The sequence below is a fragment of the Coregonus lavaretus genome (assembly GCF_964263955.1).
Source record: "Coregonus lavaretus genome assembly, chromosome: 16".
NCBI lineage: Eukaryota > Metazoa > Chordata > Actinopteri > Salmoniformes > Salmonidae > Coregonus > Coregonus lavaretus.
In genome coordinates this window covers 37,276,524-37,302,798 of record NC_140003.1, presented here as the reverse complement: position 1 = coordinate 37,302,798, position 26,275 = coordinate 37,276,524, and the positions used below count along the sequence as shown (strand labels likewise).

At 47.1% G+C, this 26,275-nt stretch overlaps 1 protein-coding gene across 1 annotated transcript; it reads left to right on the top strand.

Annotated features, from left to right (window-relative positions):
* The first annotated feature begins 242 nt into the window (after positions 1-242).
* On the top strand, positions 243-26,275 carry xk (X-linked Kx blood group (McLeod syndrome)). The gene is made up of 3 exons (XM_084179119.1): positions 243-490; positions 15,478-15,740; positions 24,960-26,275. Exons 1-3 carry the CDS (start codon positions 246-248, stop codon positions 25,883-25,885), a joined length of 1,434 nt encoding a protein of 477 aa, XP_084035245.1. The 5' UTR covers positions 243-245; the 3' UTR covers positions 25,886-26,275.

The following is a 26,275-nucleotide window of genomic DNA, read 5'->3' as shown; positions in this document are numbered from 1 at the left end:
GTGGGCCTCTGAATGTGTTTTTATCGTTCGTTCTCGCCACACGAGCGCACTGCGAGCTCACTGCGCCACCTACCGGCCCTTTCCGGGACAACACCACTAGACGAGAAAACAGCCTGTCAAATAGATGAGCCCGAGCCACAGCAAGCGCCCGCCAGGAGAGCATCTCCCTCTCGGAGTCGGCTCTCGGTTAGTGCACGATGGTAGGGAGGAGCGGCCCGCCTTCCCCGATGGCTGAGTGAGTGAGAATGCGACTCCCCAGCTCCATATTTGTGTCGGTGTCTCTGTTCACAGCCGAGACCACGGCAGCCCTCTACCTCAGCTCCACATACCGCTCCGACGGCGACCAGATCTGGCAGGGGCTCACCCTCCTCTTCACCCTGGTAACGTCGGTGCTCGTGCAGCTGACGCTCACCTTCATTCACCGGGACCTTAGCAGGGACCGACCGCTGGTTCTGCTGCTTCACATCCTGCAGCTCGGACCCATCGTGAGGTAAGTGGCCGGTGGAAGAGGGGGGAGAGCGGTGCTCTCCTACTGTCTCCCGTTATTTATGTGCGCTTTACCATCACCACACCGAGCCACCTCCAGATTCGCAGTTGTAAGTAGGCTAGTCCACCACTGCTGATCTCTAAAGTTGCCTGGCAAAGATTGTACAATATCTCGCCTTGAATTAAAAGGTTTGGTAGACAGTGACCAAACCGCGGTCGTGTGTGATTCAATGTTGTTTCAATACAATGGATATTTAAATTCCCCCACCTGTCGGGGGAATGCTCAATGTGTGGCCTCATTATAAACAAGATTATAGACTGACGATGGAGCATCGAAGCGCAACATGTCAGTCTTGCTGTATTTGTTGTTGTGGCCTTTTTGTCTCTTGCTACAGGCCACAACGTACACTGCGCCGTGCAGTAGGGCCTGCAGAGCCAGGGGCGGATTTAGTCATTTGGATGCCCCAGGCAGAGCCCATGTTTTACAACCTGGACTCAGGGGTAGACATAACACAGTAAACGTAAATCTGGGACATCCGAAATAGTATGATATGTTAAGTTTCGTATGGCATGTATTAAGTTGTGGATGTCCATCATCCATTTTGTATGACATGTTATGAATTACAGTACAATATGTTACAAATTGTAATTCGTACAATATGTTACGAATTTGCTAAATGTATGATAACTTACGAATTCCAATTTGTTGTGGCTAACGTTAGCATAGCTAGGTGGCTAATGTTAGCTAGGCTAGGGGTTAAAGTTAGGGTTAATGTCAGCAGAGGCTCCTCAGAGGAGGAGGGGAGGACCATCCTACTCAGCGAATTTAATAAAAATAAAAATAGTGAAACATTTAAAAAAATGTTTCCTTTTTAGATAAAACTATACTAAATATATTAATGTCACCAAATAACTGATTAAAACACACTGTTTTGCAATGAAGGTCTACTGTAGCCCCAACAGCACTCTCTGGGGTTGCACCATGGTGTAGCCGGAGGACAGCTATTTTCTATCCTCCTCTGGGTACATTGACTTCAATACAAAACCTATTGACCCCCATCCATAGACTTACACAGTAATTATGATGACTTACGGAGGATGTCCTCCAACCTATCAGAGGTCTTGCAGCATGAACTGACATGTTCTCCACCCAATCAAAGGATCAGAGAATGAATCTAGTACTGAAAGCATAAGCTACAGCTACCTATCACTGCAGAGCATAAAATGTGGTGAGTAGTTGACTCAAAGAGAGAGAAAGACAATAGTTGAATAATAATAATATGCCATTTAGCAGACGCTTTTATCCAAAGCGACTTACAGTCATGCGTGCATACATTTTTGTGTATGGGTGGTCCCGGGGATCGAACCCACTACCTTGGCGTTACAAGCGCCGTGCTCTACCAGTTGAGCTACAGAGGACCACAGTTGAACAGTTTTGAACAAATTCATTTATTCAAAAATTAAGGAGAAGCAGCAGAGAGAGAGAGAGATTTTTTATCTTAATTTTTTACTTTCACTTTCACTTACATAGCTAGCTAATGCAGCTAGCTAATTTAGCCTACTCAAACACCCGGCTCAAACAGAGAGAAATGCTATTTAAATTAGCTGGCTATCCAACACTACAACTCTTCCAAGTCAAGGTAAGCTTTCGGTTTTATTAATTTATTGCCACTGGGGCCCGCCGGTGTAACTGCTAAACTTCTTGCTGTACACTGTACTGCGTGACTGTAGCAGGTTTACTAACGCGTTAGTTCTAGTAGCTATGTTGACTATGACGTTAGCTAATATGGTGACATTGACAACGATGTAGGCTGTGTGTAGTGGTTAGCAGTTATGGTATGAAGGTTTGGCTTGAAAATGTTTTTTGGCCTGGTCACAGACAGCTGTTATGTTGTGCACTGAAGTCTGCAAGCAAAGGGAAAAGGTGAGAGAAGGAGAGCACGTACACTACCGGTCAGAAGTTTTAGAATACCTACTCATTCAAGGGTTTTTCTTTATTTGTACTATTTTCTACATTGTAGAATAATAGTCAAGACATCAAAACTATGAAATAACACATATAGAATCATGTAGTAACCAAAAAGTGTTAAACAAATCAAAATATATTTTATATTTGAGATTCTTCAAATAGCCACCCATTGCCTCAACCAGCTTCACCTGGAATGCTTTTCCAACAGTCTTGAAGGAGTTCCCACATATGCTGAGCACTTGTTAGCTGCTTTTCCTTCACTCTGCGGTCCGACTCATCCCAAACCATCTCAATTTGGTTTGGAGGCCAGGTTATCTGGTGCAGCACTCCATCACTCTCCTTCTTGGTAAAATAGCCCTTACACAGCCTGGAGGTGTGTTTGGTCATTGTCCTGTTGAAAAACAAATGATAGTCCCACTAAGCCCAAACCAGATGGGATGGCGTATCGCTGCAGAATGCTATGGTAGCCATGCTGGTTAAATCACAGACAGTGTCGCCAGCAAAGCACCCCCACACCATAACACCTCCTCCTTCATGCTTTACGGTGGGAAATACACATGCGGAGATCATCCGTTCACCCACACCGCATCTCACAAAGACACAGTGGTTGGAACCATAAATCAAGCGGAGAAATTATAAAAAATAAATGATTCCTAGTATTATTTGTTTTTAAATTATGCCCAGCTCACGAGACCCCTTGATGATGTGAGGCCTGAGGCAATTGCCTCTTCTGCCTAATGGTAAGTCCGCCACTGTGCAGAGCTGATCAATAGGCCTAGTCCCATGATCAATATTGCACACCGCAAACTACTGCAGCACTGCATGAACAACACACCAACCGTTTTAGCTGCATAGGGAGCCTTGATTTAAACACCCTGGAAAGCGACCGACCATTGCCCACTCATTACTCTAATTGAATGCCCTAAATAACACATAGGCCTATCAACAGACAGTAAATTAACTCTGTAGGCCCTAACTGAAAATATATCAAATTTGTCCTTGCTGTAGCTGTCTGAGCAATAATCCACAGTGCAGGCCTATTGTGAGATATGAACTTGTGTTTTGTTTACATGGCTATTGTCCATGACAGCAGCTCAGTATTCCCATGACTGGTTTTGATTTAGAGGTAATATAACACCCAGAACCATTATCTTATGCTGGTGAGTCTCTGCTGCTTAATGATTTTCTTCACCTCCCATGGCTCTGCTGTCTTTGTGTGGGAGAGCAAACCTCCAAGAACGCCTCGACAGTTCTGTCCTACTGGAAAAAAGGTATACCCAAACGCGCTTCAGACCAGCTGAAACGAAAAACAGGGGATCAGGTGCTTGACTGAGGGACTTGAAAACCCAAAGAACATTCCTTCAACTGGTGAATTTATTGACAGGGCAAACAGTTCTGTCATACTGGCATGGTCCCTGACCAATAAATAACTAAGGTGGTATAGCAGTGAATATGCAGTATGTATCCCTGAATAACCCAAATACATATATAGCCCATAAATACCCCATAATAGGCTAGGCCCTACCCTGTCCCAGACACTTAGTTATCAGTTATCAGTAAGCCCAGTGCTGGCCTGGCCATCTGCCCTTCATGTATTCTGTAGGAATTTATACTAATCCCATCTCTAGAGAGTCACACTGACCACAGTTCCTCCTACTGGATGGATGTACCAAATAATCACAGACACGCACAGTTTTGGAATATGCAAAACCCAGAGGACTACAGAAAACACCCACACAACAGCTACAGAATACATCCACAATGGAACCCACCAGAGCCCTCTGACAGAAGGCTTTGCAACCCTCTGCAAATATGCAAATAGTAGAATCCTTGGGTATTTATTATGCAAGGCAGAAACCCTTGGACTCAAGGTGCTCAGTTGATTTGAGTTTCACTGACCAGGGCCATAACTATATATAACATAACTCCGGACCTCAGTAATCTTTTCAAATTTGATTATACACAATAAAGAAAATAATTTACGAGTCAACATCTAAATATTGCTCCCAGCGTCGATCAAAGCTCAGAACGTTTCTTTTCTTGATCTGACTGAGTTCTAATCGCACAGGTCTGCCTCTGTGCGAACAAGTGGAATCATGAACAGTGGTTTGTTTTTTATGTTTATATTTAGAAAGAGACAAACACATAGAAACGTACAACTAAAAGTCACACTTCTCGACGTCACACACACACACACCACTCACCTCTGCCGATGGACACCCCCTGCTGCAGGACACAGATGTAGAGCTGCAGGGTGAGCTGGGGGGCAGAGCCCAGGAAGGCCTGGATGACAGAGGTGCGGGCGAAGGCGGCATGGTGGGTGAACAGCTTGCCCTCTGCCTGCCCAACCTGTCTCTCCACCTCCTCAGACTGGCCCCCCCTGGGCATCTGACGCTTCCGCGTGATGCTGACATACGGCTCCTCTACCCGGCCCACACTGCCGTAGATACAGAACGCCTCCAGACACCTACAGAAGCAGAGGAACACACACACATAAAGCATGATTAATGCAGTGGTGTACCCAAGGCCTTCACACACACCCGGCTGTGGAGAATACCGAACAAATGCCTCCATACACCTACAGCAGCACAAAAATACTACAATAATGAGGGGGAAGATGTGGAAGACATTATGAACACTGCTGTGCATACCAAACCCATGGAGTGTCTCAAACTCTGGAAGCATCTTAACAGTGTGCAAGGATATTGCTCCCAGCGTCGATCAAAGCTCAGAACGCTTATTTTCTTGATCTGACTGAGTTCTAATCGCACAGGTCTGCCTCTGTGCGAACAAGTGGAATCATGAACAATGGTTTATTCTTTATGTTCGCTTGCGTCCGCCGGATTTGCCTTTTTAGCAGCACATTCACCACTCTCTCAAACGGCTAACTCAGCTCTCTCACGGCACAGGCCGTGGGCCTGAAAAGTGAAACAAACTACCCCATCTCGGAGTCGACTCAAGTAGGCAAATAGAGACCCTGCTGACATTGTGTTTGCGAGATGCCGGACAAAGGCCACTTTAAAACCGTCCCGCGACTCCTGCCGTGTTTACAGACATCCCCCCAAACAAACAAAATCTGACTCTATGAGAATGCACAACTGGTAAATAGTCGCTTTTAGATATGTTAGTCAGTCAGGTGGCAAGCTGCCAGCAGAGACTTCTATTGCAATAACGTTGAAGGGCTCTGGCTAGTATTACTTAGCCAGCTAAGCCACTACATCACTGATATTAATACAGAATCGTAATATTCTAATAATTCATGTGAATGTGATAATACCACAGAGTTTCTAAACCCAGAGGCGCAACATCGCTGGACTTCCGGAAACGCTTGCGAAACACCTAGCAGACCAGGCCGGGGTTTGGGGTTTGAGAATTCAATGAGAGAAGTGACAAATTATTCCTTAATTGTTCATTTTCTTGAAATCTAAAGGCACAACCTAGATTTGAGCCATTGTCTTAAGTAGTTAAACATGTTATTACTCCAACCTCGTTTACATTTTCGTCAAAAACAACTTTAAATGGAAGGAGTGCCTTTTATTTGACGGCCTGCACATCCGCAGTTCAGCGCGAGACGACCGTTAGACCCAATGACCTGTTTCTACGCATGAGTTTAGCTAGCCAACACATTGCTAGCCAACACATCGCTAGCCAACACATCGCCAACACATCACTAGCCAACACATCGCCAACACATCGCTAGCCAACACATCGCCAACACATCGCTAGCCAACACATCGCCAACACATCACTAGCCAACACATCGCCAACACATCGCTAGCCAACACATCGCCAACACATCGCTAGCCAACACATCGCCAACACATCGCTAGCCAACACATCGCCAACACATCGCTAGCCAACACATCGCCAACACATCTCTAGCATCAGGAGGAGCAGTTTCTGCCTAGCATCATGCTGTACTGTCTTTGATAATACGATCATCTGTGTGCTCAATTAATGTCTGTTTGTGCAGAGCTTGATTAGTAATGGCTAGGAACACAAATGTGAGCGCTATGCAATTTGAGAAAAGAGATACAGTATCTATGTAAAGAGTTGATGATTTTTATGCAATTCATCATTACAACTGACTGAACAGTCGCTGATGCTATGTGTCAGTGTGAATAATTTCTCATATTTGACCCCTTTTAGGGGTAAAACCTTACAATTGTATAACTAATAGGCTATGTGTTTGTAGATTGACTGAGGTGAATGAACCAAGGTGATAATGGCTGGGGTCATTTTTTCTTGTTTTTGCTGTTCTCCAAATAGCATTGTAAAGTGTTTTAATTGTATAGAAATGCAGTAAATGAGCTTCAACTCAAAATGTCCCCCCTTCCGGACCTCACTTAAACTAAAACCCTGGTTACGGCCCTGTCACTGACATGTAGTCCCAGAGTTGATTTATTTGGTCATTTCTATGTCAAAGGACCCATGAGAACCAACATGTGAAGTTCATAGGAGCATGTCAAATTGGGTGTCAAATGAACGCTAAGAGTCTATATTTTTAAGAAATTAAGTAATGTATACATTTTCCAACCATTTTCCATCCTACAAATTAGGAATAAGCAAAAGCTTTGATTTCTGGTCAAACAGATGGAAAATGGGTCTTAGAAAACATCTACCAGAAAAATTCTTAAAATTCTTATAAATACCAAAACTGTCAGGGGTGGAGTGTAGTGGGATGTGGAATCACACGCAGGACACAGAGATATAAATCCAAAGCTCTTTAGTGAAGTCCGTAGTGCACGCCAAAACCGGCAACAGGCGAAAACAAACGCACACTAGACAGTCCAAAGTAAGTATGCACAACGTGCAGGACTCTCTATTACAACCCGAAAATAAGAGAGAACAAAATACAGAGGACCAAACAACCACACGACAGCAGAACAATTACACACAACCCCTGACCTAACACAAGGGAACTAAATAGGGTGCCTAATGAAACTAAACAACGAACAGGTGTGACAAACAGACAAAACCAATCAAACAAGAAACATCGAACGGTGGCAGCTAGTACTCCAGAGACGACGACCGCCGAAGCCTGCCCGAACAAGGAGAAGGGGCCGCCTCGGCCGAAACCGTGACAGTACCCCCCCCTTGACGCGCGGCTCCAGCCGTGCGCCGCCCCCGGCCTCGGGGACGACCAGGAGGACGCGGAGCAGGGCGCGTAGGATGACCACGATGGAATTCGGTCAGAAGAGACGGGTCCAGGATGTCCCTCCTCGGCACCCAGCACCGCTCCTCCGGGCCGTACCCCTCCCACTCCACGAGATATTGGAGACCCCCCATCCGGCGTCTCGAATCTAAGATGGCCTGAACAGTGTACGCCGGATCCCCCTCGATGTCCAACGGGGGCGGAGGAGTCTCTTCTATCTCAAAGTCCTGGAGTGGACCAGCTACCACCGGCCTGAGGAGAGACACATGGAACGAGGGGTTAATATTTTTGTAATCAATGGGCAGTTGTAACCTGTAACACACCTCGTTCAATCTCCTCAGGACTTTAAAAGGCCCCACAAACCGCCGACCCAGCTTCCGGCAGGGCAGGCGGAGGGGCAGGTTTCTGGTTGAGAGCCAGACTCGATCTCCAGGTGCGTACACTGGCCCCTCACTGCGGTGGAGGTCGGCGCTCGTCTTCTGTCGACGGATGGCTCGCTGCAGATGGACGTGTGCAGCGTTCCACGTCTCCTCCGAGCGCCGCACCCACTCATCCACAGCAGGGGCCTCGATCTGGCTCTCATGCCAAGGTGCCAGAACCGGCTGGTACCCTAACACACACTGGAAAGGGGTTAGTTTAGTGGAGGAGTGGCGGAGAGAGTTCTGTGCCATCTCGGCCCAGGGCACATATCTCGCCCACTCCTCCGGCCGGCCCTGACAATATGACCTCAGAAACCTACCCACATCCTGGTTGACACGTTCGACCTGCCCATTACTCTCCGGGTGGTAACCCGAGGTAAGGCTCACCGAAACCCCCAACCGTTCCATAAACGCTCTCCAGACTCTGGAGGTAAACTGGGGGCCTCGATCAGACACTATATCCTCGGGTACCCCGTAATGCCGGAAGACGTGAGTAAATAGAGCCTCAGCGGTCTGTAGGGCAGTAGGAAGACCCGGCATGGGAAGGAGACGACAGGCCTTCGAGAACCGATCCACAACGACCAGGATGGTGGTATTCCCCTGTGAGGAGGGAAGGTCGGTAACAAAATCCACCGAGAGGTGAGACCAGGGTCATTGTGGAACAGGCAGGGGTTGTAATTTACCCCTGGGCAAGTGTCTGGGCGCCTTACACTGGGCACACACTGAGCAGGAGGAGACATAAATCCTCACATCCCTGGCTAACGTTGGCCACCAGTACTTTGTACTAAGGCAGTGCACTGTCCGGCCAATACCTGGATGTCCAGAGGAGGGTGACGTGTGAGCCCAATAAATAAGCCGATCCCGGACCTCGAGCGGGACGTACGTCCGACCCACCGGACACTGTGGAGGGCTAGGGTCGGTGCGTAGTGCCCGCTCGATCTCCGCATCGACCTCCCATACCACCGGTGCAACCAGACAAGACTCAGGTAGTATGGGAGTGGGCTCCACGCACCTCTCCTCTGTGTCATACCGCTGAGACAGGGCATCTGCCTTCCCGTTCTGGGACCCAGGGATGTAAGTGATCTTAAACACAAACCGGGCGAGAAACATAGTCCATCGAGCCTGGCGAGGATTCAGTCTCCTAGCGGCCCAAATGTACTCCAGGTTACGGTGGTCAGTCAGAATGAGAAAAGGGTGTTGAGCCCCCTCAAGCCAATGCCTCCACACCTTTAGGGCCTGTACCACGGCTAACAGCTCCCTGTCCCCTACGTCATAATTCCGCTCCGCCGGACTGAGCTTCTTAGAATAAAAAGCACAGGGGCGGAGTTTAGGTGGTGTGCCGGACCGTTGTGAAAGAACAGCCCCGATACCGGCTTCCGACGCGTCCACCTCCACTTGGAATGGTAAAGTGGGATCCGGGTGCGCCAGCACTGGAGCCGAGGTAAACAGGTCCTTCAGTCTCCCAAAAGCCCTGTCCGCCTCAGCTGACCACCGCAAGCGCACTGGACCCCCCTTCAGAAGGGACGTTATGGGAGCTGCCACCCCGGATAAACCTCCGGTAGTAATTCGCAAAACCCAAGAACTGCTGCACCTCTTTAACCGTGGTTGGGGTTTGCCAATTACGCACGGCTGACACACGGTCAACCTCCATCCTCACCCCTGACGCAGACAACTGATAACCCAAAAAGGAGACCGACTCCTGGAAGAACAGACATTTCTCGGCTTTGACATACAGGTCATGCTCCAACAATCTCCTCAATACCCTGTGCACCAGGGCTACATGCTCGGCACGAGTAGAACTGTACACCAGAATATCGTCTATGTACACCACTACTCCCTGCGCCTGCATGTCCCGGAAAATCTCATCTACAAAAGATTGGAAGACTGATGGAGCATTCATTAACCCGTATGGCATGACGAGATACTCGTAATGACCGGAGGTAGTACTAAATGCTGTCTTCCACTCATCGCCCTCTCTAATGCGCACCAAGTTATATGCGCTCCTGAGGTCCAATTTTGTGAAGAACCATGCCCCGTGTAATGACTCCGTCATAGTCGCAATCAGCGGGAGTGGATAACTATATTTCACAGTCACCTGATTGAGACCGCGGTAATCAATACACGGACGCAAACCTCCATCCTTTTTCTTCACAAAAAGGAAGCTCGAGGACGCAGGAGAAGTGGAGGGCCGTATGTATCCCTGTCTCAGAGACTCGGCAATTGTATGTCTCCATTGCCCTCTTCTCCTCCTGTGACAAAGGATACACATGGCTCCGCGGGAGCGCAGCTCCTGCCTGGAGGTCTATCGCACAATCCCCCTGTCTATGAGGCGGCAACCGTGCCGCTCTTGTCTTGCTAAACACGAGTGCCAAATCCTCATACTCAGGTGGAATGTGCAGTGCGGCCATCTGGTTCGGACTCTCCACCGAGGTCGCCCCTACGGAAACACCCAGACATAGCCCCTCACATTGAGCAGACCACCCTTTAAGAGCCTTCTCTCGCCACGAAATCGTAGGATCATGGGTAATCAACCAGGGAAGCCCCAGTACCACCGGATACGCAGGAGAGTCGATCAGATAGAGTTGAATCGTCTCCTCATGACCCCCCTGCGTCTTCATCCTAAGTGGCGCTGTGACCTCCCCAATCAACCCAGATCCTAACGGACGACTATCTAGGGCATGTACAGGGAAAGGATGATCAACCGGAAGGAGGGGAATCCCTAACTCAACACAGAATTTACGATCTACAAAATTCCCAGCTGCGCCTGAATCTACTAGCGCCTTATGCTGGGAACGAGGCTGCAACGAAAGTGGTCTATGAGGGCCCGCTCATTCCACCCTGCATCTGCCGCTAGAGTCCGGAACTCCAGCGCAAACTCTTGAGCGCTCCTCATCCCCTGCCGGAGGTAGAATAGACGCTCCCCCGCCGCCTTCCCCTCTGGTGGATGGTCGAAGACCGCACGGAAGCGGCGGGAGAACTCCGCATAGGTGATAGTGGCGGCGTCTATTCTCCTCCATTCGGCGTTGGCCCACTCCAATGCCTTGCCGGTGAGACAGGAGATGAGGGCGGAAACGCTCTCGTGTCCCGAGGGCGCCGGGTGTACGGTGGCAAGGTAGAGTTCCACTTGTAACAGGAACCCCTGACACCCGGCAGCGGTGCCGTCGTACGCCCTCGGGAGCGAGAGCCGAATCCCACTGGGTTCCGGTAGTTGGACGGGCGGGCTGACCGATGGTGATGGTGCGGTAGGTGGGGGTGTGGGTACCCCGCTGGTCTCCCATCGATGGAGGGTGTTCATCACTCAGTCCAGGGCGTGCCCGATTTGGTTGATCCGATCTTCTTGACCACGAAGGCGCTCCTCCATGATCTCGGTGGGTGCGGGTGCTCCTGCTGATTCCATCAGATGGTGTGTAATTCTGTCAGGGGTGGAGTGTAGTGGGATGTGGAATCACACGCAGGACACAGAGATATAAATCCAAAGCTCTTTAGTGAAGTCCGTAGTGCACGCCAAAACCGGCAACAGGCCACAGGCGAAAACAAACGCACACTAGACAGTCCAAAGTAAGTATGCACAACGTGCAGGACTCTCTATTACAACCCGAAAATAAGAGAGAACAAAATACAGAGGACCAAACAACCACACGACAGCAGAACAATTACACACAACCCCTGACCTAACACAAGGGAACTAAATAGGGTGCCTAATGAAACTAAACAACGAACAGGTGTGACAAACAGACAAAACCAATCAAACAAGAAACATCGAACGGTGGCAGCTAGTACTCCGGAGACGACGACCGCCGAAGCCTGCCCGAACAAGGAGAAGGGGCCGCCTCGGCCGAAACCGTGACAAAAACACAATAATGTTGAAGTAAAGACCCCTGCCAACTAATATCAACACTTATATTTAGTTTGTGCCTTGAAATTCTGTTACCAAAAACCCACATACAGTATCTGTAACTATGAGGAAGGAGGATAATGAAAGTTCACAGCAGTAACAAGGTAGACCTATCAATTAGTTATAGTGTTTTTACTGATATACATTTTGTTTATGAATTATTACGTGATTAAAACTCTAAATTCCGTTACCAAATCGGTAACGGAATTTACAAAGAATTGTTAACGGAATGTCTGCAATTGAATTGGCTACAATGGGAAATCATAGTAGTCACAAACTACAATTGGGTTCACAAGTTTTGACACCACAGTACAGTACAGCACAGTAGAGTAGAGTACAGAAAATAAAAGTAGAGTATTTTTTATTTTACCTTTATTTAACTAGGCAAGTCAGTTAAGAACAAATTCTTATTTACAATGACGGCCTACACCGGCCAAACCCGGACGATGCTGGGCCAATTGTGTATAGTTCAGTGCAGTACAGTAAAGCACAGTAGTCTACAGTACAGTAAAGAAAAATATAGTACAGCACAGTTGAGTTCAGTACAGTACACAGTACAGCACACTAGAGTTGAGTACATTATAATGTACTGTATTGTACTGTACTGAACTATACTCTACTTTACTGTACTCTACTGTAGTTGACTACTCTACTCTATTGTACTGAATTCTACTGTACTGAACTCTACACTACTGTTCTGTGCTGTGCTGTACTCTACTGTACTCTATTGAGCTCTACTGTGCTGTACATTGATGTCCAAACTTGTGAAACATGGACATCTATGACTGTTTCAGATTTGGTCCGGTCCGTACCGTACCAATCAAATGTGGTCTTGTTTGGGGGTAGAGCTCATTAAAATAATAGGCAGTGTGTAGAATAAAACCCAAATATTCAAAGTAGGATATTGTATATTTATACTTTTGTGTACCTATTTAGGATACATCATCATGAAGAGAATTACATTCATATTCATAATTATACATTTCTGTGTATTACAGATCAAAGACCCATGATGAAATTCCGTTACCGCAATGCAATTCCATTATCGGGTGTAAATCCACTTCACTTACTGTAGTTCAAAAACCAAAATATTTTTTCAAAGTCAATGTGTCATGTCATAGCTGACACCCCATTCTTTCTGCAGACATTGTTGAATCTAAATTCGGAGCAGATATTTAACAGATCTTTTGGAAAACATGGACACAAAAAACTGAGGGAGATTTTACCGAAATTCTGTTACAAAACTTTGCATCCAATAAATTAGCTTTTGTAAAATGTTAGTTGTAAATTGTATAAAGTAGTTATTGTGCATAGAGCTGTATGGTTTTCTCAGCGCAATTCCGTTACCGTGGAATTGCCCCTATCTATAACAGTGAACACTCACTGACACTATGGCTAGCCAGGGGGTATGTGAGATGTTGTGTTTCCTAGTTGAACAGATGGATGTATATGTGATGTCATACATCACTCAAAGCTGATGGTGTGTTGTTAAATGATGCTTGGCAGTAACGGCCTCTGGATATATGGCCTGCATCTCTTGAGTCTAAAATGTAATGATGGGTCTAAAAGCATGTCTCTCTGACTCGCGCCCTTGCTTCTCCACTGCACAGGCAGTTCTAAGAATAGCACGTGTTGTTGCTGCCTGGTTGTTATCTGGGATAACACAAGTGGAGGGAGGGTATCAGTCTGCACAGAAGCAGAAAGCCACATCCTGAAAACATCCAGCATACACTAGCCTGAAGATGCACCGATGTGAAGTGTGGCCAAATTACCATAGTGGAAATGTCTGCTTCTGGAATGTTTGCAAATGTTTAATTGAATCTACTTGAAATGTCTTTATTATATTTATTTGAAAGGGGCAGTGCACAGTAAACAAGTGCCACCATGTGCCAGATTTAGCCAAGAGGACAATTCCCATCGACTCCCTGGGCAGGTGGTTAAAAGCAGCTTCATCTAAATTGCTTTGTTGATGTCTTTCTCCATTAACATGATTGAGTTACCCATTTTGACTATATTTTATAGCTGCTCCAGCTAGCAAGTCTGTGATCACTTTCCTACTGTTCTAATTATGTTCTAGTGTCAGCCCCCTGCCTGCAGTCTCTAGTTACCACACATACACACACACACATACACGCACGCACACACACACACACACACACACACACACACACACACACACACACACACACACACACACACACACACACACACACACACACACACACACACACACACACACACTCACACACACTAATTAATCATACAGGTGTAATTGAACATGCTATGCGACGCTGGGACCCCAATCCCTTAATTGCAATTTCAATAGCGCTTCATCATCTAGGTACCTAGATGACGGACTGTATGTAGTATGTAGGGCCCGAAGATTTTCCTTCCTAAGTGACCTGAACTACTCTGATTATCTATAGCCTCAGGCCCAGTGTCCTTGTCAGGGCATATGGTCAAGTAAAACACCTGGGCCTAGACGACTACGAGACGACGACGAGACGACGACTACTACTGCTACTACTGCTACTACTACTGCTACTACTGCTACTACTACTACTACTACCACTACTACTACTACTACTACTACTACTACTACTACTACTACTACTACTACTACTACTACTACTACTACTACTACTACTACTACTACTGTATAGCATACTGATATGTGTGGCCTCTGATATTTAGCAAGTGTGCTGCTAAAGCTGTTAGGATAGGGTAAGCAGTACAGTTAGCAGTTAGCAGCGCAGCCTTTTAGCTGATGTATACTATTACCACTTTGCGTGTCACTGGGATGCTGTTTAGCCTTATAAACAGCCTGTCCCTCACTGGCCCTGTGAGCGTAAATCTCCCTGCCTAGTATTTTATTGGCACTGTGGACCAGAGCTGCTTTACCCAGCAGAGTGAATGAGTTATACTGCCCTGGCCCACAGCCCAGTTCCCACACCCGCCCGCCCGGGCCTTTAGTCTTTTTAGTGCCGCATTGGAAGATGACTGCCTGGAGTCTACTGCTCTACTGAGGAGCGTGGGTAGGTCATGTTTACTAATGAGTGGAGATGCAAGATGCTGTGGTCACTAACTGGTCAACTCACTGATAGAGTTTGGGGTGTTACTATGGGATGTAGTAGATCCAGCTGGCTGTTGATAGTGTTGCAGGTGGTGTTTATGTTAATAGTGATGATAGAGATTTTTATAGTAGTGCCATATGTGTGATGATGCTGTTGCTAAGGGAGCTCCGTATCTATGGCTGTTCATTGATGTTTGTTGTTGTTTCTATTATTGTATGTTGTCATCATAGGATTCTAGAACAATTCTTGCACACTGTTAAGATGCTTCCAGAGTTTGAGACACTCCATGGGTTTGGTATCCACAGCAGTGTTCATAATGTCTTCCACATCTTCCCCCTCATTATTGTAGTATTTTTGTGCTGCTGTAGGTGTATGGAGGCATTTGTTCGGTATTCTCCACAGCCGGGTGTGTGTGAAGGCCTTGGGTACACCACTGCATTAATCATGCTTTATGTGTGTGTGTTCCTCTGCTTCTGTAGGTGTCTGGAGGCGTTCTGTATCTACGGCAGTGTGGGCCGGGTAGAGGAGCCGTATGTCAGCATCACGCGGAAGCGTCAGATGCCCAGGGGGGGCCAGTCTGAGGAGGTGGAGAGACAGGTTGGGCAGGCAGAGGGCAAGCTGTTCACCCACCGTGCCGCCTTCGCCCGCACCTCTGTCATCCAGGCCTTCCTGGGCTCCGCCCCCCAGCTCACCCTGCAGCTCTACATCTGTGTCCTGCAGCAGGGGGTGTCCATCGGCAGAGGTGAGTGGTGTGTGTATGTGTGTGTGTGACGTCGAGATGTGTGACTTTTAGTTGTACGTTTCTATGTGTTTGTCTCTTTCTATACGTGTGTTTGTGTGTGTGTGTGTGTGTGTGTGTGTACATTTTCTCTCTGTTTGATCACACTTGAGTCATCTTGAGTTCCATGCATTGAGGGATAGAGGAGGCCCCCAGCTTTCTCAGTATATAGGAACCTCTTTGAGCCTGAACATTAACATAGTTGAGTTATCTCTGCTGGTTACCCCCTATAGAGGCTCACTACAGAGACACAGTCCTTCCCCCAAATCCATCCATCCCTCCCCAGAGGGAGCAGGCCGGTCCACAGCCCTCAGAGCACAGCTCCACTGTGGCGTGGGCTGATTAGCTAAGTGCCATGTTGGAATAAGCGGATGGTGTTTTCATGACTCAAAGTGGTATTACGCAACACTCTCTAGCACTCTGCTATCAAGGTATTTTATTTAGATCTTCAAACTAGCTGTTTGAAATAACTGATTTCATCCATCATCTGAGTCATGATTATGGATAATATAGCAAATAGTATCACAGACACATTTGAGTTACGTCACACAGTCTGCTAATACTTCCCTGTTTTATTTGCTGTTATTAAGAAATGTCATTTCAGACTGAGGAAATGCTTTGCTGTGTGAGAGTGAGTGTGACCAGAGGAAAAGCGTCAAGCTGTTTTGGGGGTAAGGCAGAATCTGACAGTTCTATGCTATCAAAGCAAAAGTGTAATGTGTTGACGACGTGAACTATGGCACTTGATATTGCAAATGATCATCTGTAAATTGATCCAGTGGATCTTGTTGCTATTGTAATGTGTGTACACATTCGAATGTCTCTCAGCCTATCACACAATGTTATGCAAATTAGTTGCTGTATGTGATGATGCTGGGGGCATGCTGAGTCGCAGTGGGTTTGGAGAGGCACTTGTGTACATCAGGTTAGTGCTGGGGTGTACTGTGTTCATCCAAATAAACGACAACTTGATTATTGAATGGAAAATCATCGTCCTAGACTGTTTATGCTAGTTAATAAACTACATGTGCGTTTCGGTGGCTTTACAGGCTCGTTACAAATTGGTGGCAGCGGATTTTGGGATTAACAAGTAAATTAGCTAACAGCAACTCGCTAGCTTGGCTAACATTAGCTTGCTAGCTGCGTGGGAAAATGGAGGGAGAAGTCAAACAACCCGGGAACAGCAATCAACAACCGACAGCTGGTGGTAGATCAGCCTGGTGCCATGGACAGGCGGATTGACCGGCCGGTGTTCATGCCAGAATCTTTTGAGGGGAAAGATGTCGAATGGACTGCTTGGATTGATCAGTATGAGTTAGATCGTTTGAACTTTCTCATGCTTTCACTGAGGGGAAATGTGCAGAGATTTTGCAGAACTTTACCTCAGGATACCAAGAACGATTACAACAGCGTGAAAATGGCTTTGCAGCAGCATTTTGAGCCACCGGAGCATGCTGACTGGAATCGTGAATTTTTTTCAGGACAGAAAACGTAAAGTGGGTGAGTGCATTCGTGACTTTGGGCATGATTTAAGCAGGCTAGCTTCAAAGGTTTACCCAGATTATAGCACGTGCGCACGTGATTCGCTTCCACAAGACTATTTTATTACATACAATGGTTGCAGTGATCTTCGTGTGCACCTGCGCAAGGCAGTACCAAAAACGTTGGAAGAGGAAATTAGCATTGCTACAGAGCTTGATCAGATAAGGCAGCTAGAATTGCTGGAAAGCCAAGACACTGCACAATACAAAGTGAACATGTGTGGGACAAGCGAGGTTACTCTGCCTCCAGTTAGAGACATTGTCAGCGTTCCAAAATAGTTGTTTGAGTCATTGTGTGAGAGCGTTGCACAGTTGCGGACCGAGGTGCAGCATCTGGCAGAGAGGGAGCCACATCAGAGGGAGCCATACTAGAGCAGAATATAGTTTCCAGGGTCTTCTACAGCAGCAACAGGAGATCTAGGATCCCCAGGAGCGACAGAGGACGACCTACTGGTAACCATTAGCAGGGCATGCTGGCACTGTGGGTGCACAATGCACATGAAAAAAGATTGCCCTGACGTGGAAAAGGACAGCGCAGCATCGGTTTAAACTACACGCACAGCTGACCAGTCCGCAGCAAGTGTTGTGGGGAGTGGGGTTTACCTTAAGTGCAAAATGGCTGACTTCGAGTGTGAGGTCATGGTGGACTCGGGGGCCCAGGTTTCCATGTTATACGAACAGGTATGGAGAAATGCTACTGGAGGTAAGCGTGGTACACTGCAACCATACCACAGCACAGTTAATGCAAATGGACAGTTTCTCTCAGTCCTGGGGAGCTGGTCCACAGTCATGAACATTGACGGTCTGAATCTGACCGGGGACTTTGTCGTCGCTAGCGACGCAGACCAGTGTGCACTGATAGCAACAGACTTCCTGGTAAAATACGGGGCAGTACTTGATTGCAAAAGAAAACATGCTGTGTTTTGGGGAAGCAGATTACACTGATTTTCAGGGGAGAGGCATGGAGTGTGTAAAGTGGTGGTGATGAATAACACGATTATCCCCTCCAGAAGTTAAATGTATATAAGGTGAGGGTACAGTAAAAAATGACAAAACTGAGGGTCTTCTTGAGCCATGTGCTGAAGTCACTGATACAAGTAACCTGTTGGGGGCATGTAGCATTGGCAGCTCAGTGAAGGGTACACTGCCAGAGCGTGTGATGAATGTAACCCCTTAATCAAAGTTACTGAGGGAGGGCACTGAACTGGGGGGTTTCTCTATCTGGGAGAAGGGTAGTGAAGACACTATCGTTGCTAGCCTACAGGATTCTAACCAGCCGCCATACTCTCCCACCACAGCATTGTGGGACGTAGAACAGTTAATGCAAGAGTCGACATAGATTGCAGCCAGCTGAGGTGCAGCTGAGAGCTGTAAAGGAAAAGGTGGGTAGATACACTAAATATACAAAAGTATGTGAACACCCCTTCAAATTAGTGGATTCGGCTATGTTAGCCACACCCGTTGCTGACAGGTGTATAAAATCGAGCACCCAGCCATGCAGTCTCCATAGACAAACATTGGCAGTAGAATGGCCTTACTGAAGAGCTCAGTGACTTTCAACGTGACACCGTCATAGGATGCCAACTTTCCAACAAGTCAGTTTGTCAAATTTCTGCCCTGCTGAATCTGCCCCAGTTAACTGTAATCGCTGTAATTATGAAGTGGAAACGTCTAGGAGCAACAACAGCTCAGCCGCGAAGTGGTAGGCCACACAATCTCACAGAACCGGACCGCCGAGTGCTGAAGCGCGTAAAAATCGTCTGTCCTCACTACCGAGTTCCAAACTGCCTCTGGAAGCAACGTCAGCACAATAACTGTTGGTCGGGAGCTTCATGAAATGGGTTACCATGGGGCTGTTTTTCATGGTTCAGGCTAGGCCCCTTAGTTCCAGTGAAGGGAAATCTTAACGCTACAGTATACAGTCGTGGTCAAAAGTTTTGAGAATGACACAAATATAAATGTTCACAAAGTCTGCTGCCTCAGTTTTGATGATGACAATTTGCATATACTCCAGAATGTCATGAAGAGTGATCAGATGAATTGCAATTAATTGGTAAGTCCCTCTTTGCCATGAAAATGAACTTAATCCCAAAAAAACATTTCCACTGCATTTCAGCCCTGCCACAAAAGGACCAGCTGACATCATGTCAGTGATTCTCTCGTTAACACAGGTGAGAGTGTTGACGAGGACAAGGCTGAAGATAACTCTGTCATGCTGATTGAGTTAGAATAACAGACTGGAAGCTTTAAAAGGAGGGTGGCGCTTGAAATCATTGTTCTTCCTCTGTTAACCATGGTTACCTGCAAGGAAACACGTGCCGTCATCATTGCTTTGCACAAAAAGGGCTTCACAGGCAAGGATATTGCTGCTAGTAAGATTGCACCTAAATCAACCATTTATCGGATCATCAAGAACTTCAAGAAGGGAGGTTCAATTGTTCTGAAGAAGGCTTCAGGGCGCCCAAGAAAGTCCAGCAAGCGCCGTCTTCTAAAGTTGATTTAGCTGCGGGGCACCACCAGTGCAGAGCTTGCTCAGGAATGGCAGCAAGCAGGTGTGAGTGCATCTGCACGCACAGTGAGGCGAAGACTTTTGGAGGATGGCCTGTTGTCAAGAAGGGCAGCGAGTAAGCCACTTCTCTCCAGGAAAAACATCAGGGACAGACTGATATTCTGCAAAAGGTACAGGGATTGGACTGCTGAGGACTGGGGTAAAGTCATTTTCTCTGATTAATCCCATTTCCGATTGTTTGGGGCATCCTGAAAAAAGCTTGTCCGGAGAAGACAAGATGAGCGTTACCATCAGTCCTGTGTCATGCCAACAGTAAAGCATCCTGAGACCATTCATGTGTGGGGTTGCTTCTCAGCCAAGGGAGTGGGCTCACTCACAATTTTGCCTAAGAACACAGCCATGAATAAAGAATGGTACCAACACATCCTCCGAGAGCAACTTCTCCCAATCATCCAAGAACAGTTTGGTGACGAACAATGCCTTTTCCAGCATGATGGAGCACCTTGCCATAAGGCAAAAGTGATAACTAAGTGGCTCGGGGAACAAAACATAGACATTTTGGGTCCATGGCCAGGAAACTCCCCAGACCTTAATCCCATTGAGAACTTGTGGTCAATCCTCAAGAGGCGGGTGGACAAACAAAAACCCACAAATTCTGACAAACTCCAAGCATTGATTATGCAAGAATGGGCTGCCATCAGTCAGGATGTGGCCCAGAAGTTAATTGACAGCATGCCAGGGCGGATTGCAGAGGTCTTGAAAAAGAAGGGTCAACACAGCAAATATTGACTCTTTGCATAAACTTAATGTAATTGTCAATAAAAGCCTTTGACACTTATGGAATGCTTGTAATTATACTTCAGTATACCATAGTAACATCTGACAAAAATGTCTAAAAACACTGAAGCAGCAAACTTTGTGAAGACCAATACTTGTGTCATTCTCAAAACTTTTGACTACGACTGTACAATGACATTCTAAATTTACATTTACATCATTTAGCAGACGCTCTTATCCAGAGCGACTTACAAATTGGTGCATTCAACTTATGATAGCCAGTGGGACAACCACTTTTATTTATTTTTATTTTTTATTTTTTTTGGGTGGGGGAAGAAGGATTACTTTATACTATTCCAGGTATTCCTTAAAGAGGTAGGGTTTCAAGTGTCTCCGGAAGGTGGTCAGTGCATTCAACTTATGATAGCCACAGCTAGATGATTCTGTGCTCCCAACTTTGTGGAAACAGTTTGGGGAAGGACCTTTCCTGTTTAGCATGACAATGCCATCGTGCACAAAGCCAGGTCCATACAGACATGGTTTGTCTAGATCGGTGTAGAAGAACTTGACTGGCCTGCACAAGAGCCCTGACCTCAACCCCATCGAACACCTTTGAGATGAATTGGAACGCCGACTGCGAGCCAGGCCTAATCGCCCAACATCAGTGCCCAACCTCACTAATGCTCTTGTGGCTGAATGGAAGCAAATCCCCGCAGCAATGTTCCAACGTCTAGTGGAAAGCCTTCCCAGAAGAGTAGAGGCTGTTAACGCAGCAAAGGGGGGAACAACTCCATATTAATGCCCATGATTTTAGAATGAGATGTTCGACGAGCAGGTGTCCACATACTTTTGGTCATGTAGTGTATGTGGGAGAGTTTAGCACTATTGACTTTGACTTGGGCTACACAAAACTAGTCCAGCATAAGATTAACATGGGACACCAGGCCTATCAAACAAGCATTGAGGCGGGTGCCTGTTCATCTGCAAGCAGAGTTTGACAAGCATTTGCAGGACATGTTAGAAAGGGGAATAGTTAACCCATCCAGCAGTCCATGGGCAGCACCAGTGATGTTAGTAAGAAACAAGGACGGCTTAATCAGGTTCTGTGTGAATTACAGAAGGTTAAACGAGAACACTGTAAAAGATGCATATCCACTTCCTAGGACAGATGAGACCTTGGACTTGCTTGCCGGTGCTCAGTAGTTTTCCACTTTAGACTTAGATGCACCCTGTGGGTCGTAACAAAACTGCTTTTGTGACCAAGAGAGGGCTTTTTCGAATTCCAGGTTTGGGTTGACAGCTTCCAGCGTCTCATGGACCTGGGGTTGGCTGACTTACAGTGGACAACATGTCTTAGACGACATCATAGTGTTTGGTTGTACATTCCAAGAGCGTGTGAAGCGCTTAGACAAGATTTTCAGCAGATTGGAACAGGCAGGATTTAAGGTGAAACCATCTAAGTGCCATTTGTTCAGGTCACAGGTGAGCTACCTGGGACACATCATCTCGGCTGAGGGAGTGTCCACTGACCCCATGAAAACAGTCAGGTCATGGCCTAGCCCCAAAAACAGTCAGGTCATGGCCTAGCCCCAAAAACAGTCAGGTCATGGCCTTGGCCTAGCCCCAAAAACAGTCAGGTCATGGCCTAGCCCCAAAAACAGTCAGGTCATGGCCTTGGCCTAGCCCCAAAAACAGTCAGGTCATGGCCTAGCCCCAAAAACAGTCAGGTCATGGCCTAGCCCCAAAAACAGTCAGGTCATGGCCTAGCCCCAAAAACAGTCAGGTCATGGCCTAGCCCCAAGTCACTGACAAATAGGCTGGCATCATACTACAGGAGGTTGATAACATATTTTGCAGCTAAAGAGGAGCCTTTGTACAGATTGACAGATAAGGGGAAAACGTTTGAGTGGAATGCAGTGTGTGAAGTGGCCTTTAATGAACTAAAGTCCAAGCTTACCACATCCCCCATACTTGCTTTCCCTGACCCAAATCTAGATTTCATAATGGATACTGACACATGTGACACAGGGATAAGTGCAGTCCTCTCCCAGAAACACAAGGGTAGGGAGAGAGTAGTAGCATATGCCAGTGTAACCGGTGTGAAATGGCTAGCTAGTTAGCGGTGCGCACTAGTAGCATTTCAATCGGTGACATCACTCGCTCTGAGACCTTGAAGTAGTTGTTTCCCTTGCTCTGCAAGGGCCGCGGCTTTTGTGGAGCGACGGGTAACGGTGCTTCGAGGGTTACTGTTGTCGATGTGTGCAGAGGGTTCCTGGTTCAAGCCCAGGTAGGGGCGAGGAGAGGGACGGAAGCAACACTGTTACACCAGTCGGGCACTGTCAAAACAGGAGAGGAAGTACTCAACTACCAAGAAGAAGCTTCTTGCTGTGGTAGTTTCTTGAACATTTCAGACACTTTTTGCTGGGGAGGAAATGTCTACTGAGAACTGATCACAGCTCACTGAGGTGCCTGAGTAACTTCAAACAACCTGAGGGACAGTTAGCCAGATGGCTACAGAAACTGGATCAGTATGACTATGATATTGTCCACAGGCCAGGGAGACTGCACAGTAATGCAGATGGTGTGTCATGCCGACACACAGACAGAGAGTGTAGACACAGCCGAATCACAGGAGGCCACTGTCAATCTGAGAGCCTCAGGATGTCACTATTGAGCCTGCATTCAGAGCTCAAACAAGCCAGTCAGTCCCCACAAATGCAGCTTTCCTTTTGGAAGCACAGGATAGAGACCCAATGGTCTCCCAGTTAAAGAAATTGAAAAAAAGAGGGTAGAAAAGAGCTGCAATCTGAGCCAACGTTCAAGCGCTTCAAACAAGTGTGGGGGGCATTACATGTGAAGAATGGGGTGTTATGCCTTGAGAGTCAAAACTATGAGACAGATGACGCCATCTGGAGAGGGGTTGTACCAGATGAGCTCGTACATAACATACTTTCCTTTATCCACAATGATAGAACAGCAGGCCATTTAGGAGTTGTAAACTCACCAGTAAAATCAGAGCAAGATGTTATTGGCCAGGCTGGCAGAGAGCCATAAAGCAGTGGTGTAAGGGCTGTGTGGCGTGTGCTGCATACAAATTACAGGGTCCAGCCCCCAGAGCACCCATGACAAGTTCTGTCACAGGCCGCTCTTTCCAGAGGATAGTTGTAGACTTAATGGGTCCATTTACAGAGACTGGACGAGGTAACAAGCACATTATGGTAGTGTCAGATTACTTTACTAGGTGGTCAGGGGCCATACCCAATCAGGAAGCAGTAACAGAGGACAAGAAACTGGTAGAGGAATTTGTGTTGAAGCTAGGCGTTCCTCGCTCAATCTATAGCGATCAAGGGCGAAATGTTTTATCTACTCTTTGTAGAGAGATGTGCAATCTTTTACAAATGAACAAAACAACAACTACTCTGTACAGCCCACAATCTGATGGTTTAGTGGAAAGAATGAACAGAACTCTGCTCAACATGCTGTCACTTTTTGTTGATGACAATCAAAGAAATCGGTATGAGATTCTCCCATATGTGATGATGTCATACAGGAGTAGTGTTCAATCTTCCACGGGGTTCACACCGTACAAGGTGCTGTTCGGTACTGAAATGACTACCTGTTGATGTGGTTATAGGAACACAACAAAATGAAGGGAAACAGTATGTTTCTCAGTATGTGCAAAAGGTACAAGGGTATTTAAGCACTGTAAGGGCCACAGGTAAACAAAATCAATACTTTGGTCTAAAGGTGACACCCCAGAGGAATGAGAAAAATGAACATGTGTGGCTTAGGGACTACCAGAGGAAAATGGAGTTGTCACCCAAACTAAGAAAGAAATTCAAGGGTCCCTTCAACATTGCAAAGAAACTGTCAGATGTGCCATATGAAGTAGTACAGTGTAATGGACCTTATCATGCCGTGGTACACTACAACAGGCTCAAATCTTACTTTGGGGTTGTTTCAGAGCATGAGGTCACTGGCACGGGACGAGCACTGACTGATTTGTGCTTAGTCAGATATACTACCCCTCAAGGAAACAGGGTGCTCCGAGGAAAAAGCAACCAATGTTGCCCTTCAGGAGAAGGGGGGGGGGGTATCTAGTCAGTTGCACAACTGAATGCATTCAACTGACATGTGTCTTCTGTATTTCACCCAACCCCTCTGAATCAGAGAGGTGCTGCTAGTTAACAAACTACGTGTGAGCTTCGGTGGCCTTACAGGCTCGTTACACTATGTACAGTTAGTGAATGAATGAACAGTCATATTAATTAAGAGCTCAGCCTCAAATGACAACAATATTGAATGGAATATTCTGAATGGTCTCTCTCTCTCTCTCTCTCTCTCACTCACTTCTAGGCACCCTCATGGTGATCTCCCTGCTGTCCATCGTATATGGTGCCCTGCGCTGCAACATCCTGGCCATCAAGATCAAGTATGACGACTACGAGGTGGACGTGCGTCCCGCCGCCTACCTCTGCATCTTCCTGTGGCGCAGCTTCGAGATCGCCACGCGCGTCACCGTCCTGGTGCTCTTCAGCTCGGTACTGCAGCTCTGGATCCTCCCCGTGGTGCTGCTCAACTTCTTCCTCTTCTTCCTCTACCCCTGGGTGCTGTTCTGGCAGAGCCACTCGCCCTTCCCGGAGAACATCGAGAAAACCCTAACCCGGGTGGGCACCACCATCGTCCTCTGTCTCCTCACGTTCCTCTACGCAGGCATCAACATGTTCTGCTGGTCGGCGGTGCAGCTGAAGCTCAACGACCCAGACCTGATCAACAAGTCTCAGAACTGGTACCGCATGGCCGTGTACTACATGCTGAGGTTCGTGGAGAACGCCTCTCTGCTGCTGCTGTGGTACGTCTACAAGACAGACTTCTATAGGTTCATATGTGCTCCGTTATTAGTGCTGCAGCTGCTGGTGGCCTACACCATGGCCATCTTCTTCATGCTGGTCTTCTATCAGTTCTGCCACCCCTGTAGGAAGCTCTTCTCCTCCAATATGTCCCAGGGCCTGTGGGACTGCTCCGCCCTGCTCTGTCTAGTCTGCTACGCCCCTGACGGGGACGCCGTACGGCCAATAGAGAAGTCTGTTCTGGACCCTCTGGCCCCCGACCCCACCCCCCACAAGGAGTCAGCCAATGACACGTCATATGATGTGGCCAATGACACAGCATACACCATGCCCAATGACACAATGACCTATGACATGCCCAATGACACGACTCATGAAGTGTTGAGCGAGATGAACGGCGACGTGAGCCACAGTCTGTCCAGCAACGCTTAAAGAGCCGTGATTGGTTGTGTGTAGGGTAGGGCGGCTCTAATTGCGATTTTTGGACCAAATATTGCGATTGTGATTTGACTTGCGATATAGATACAAAGCCCTTGGCTGAACTGTTGGAATCATTGAAATAGAATGACTTATATTAAGAAGCAAAGTGGAAAGTATCATTGGCCTTGTTCGGAACTATCTGTTGACTGCATTTGACCTAACAGAACAGCATGCAAATGTATAGTGAATCTAACAGCGAGGAGGAGGAACTGCGCTGCTTGATTGACCAAGGCCGGGGCTTGGTGTGTGTTTGAAGCAGCCCCAAGAGAAGAGGGAGAGAGACGACAAACAGAGTCAACTATAAAAACAGACGATACACACAGCTTAGTGCCGTTTCAAAAT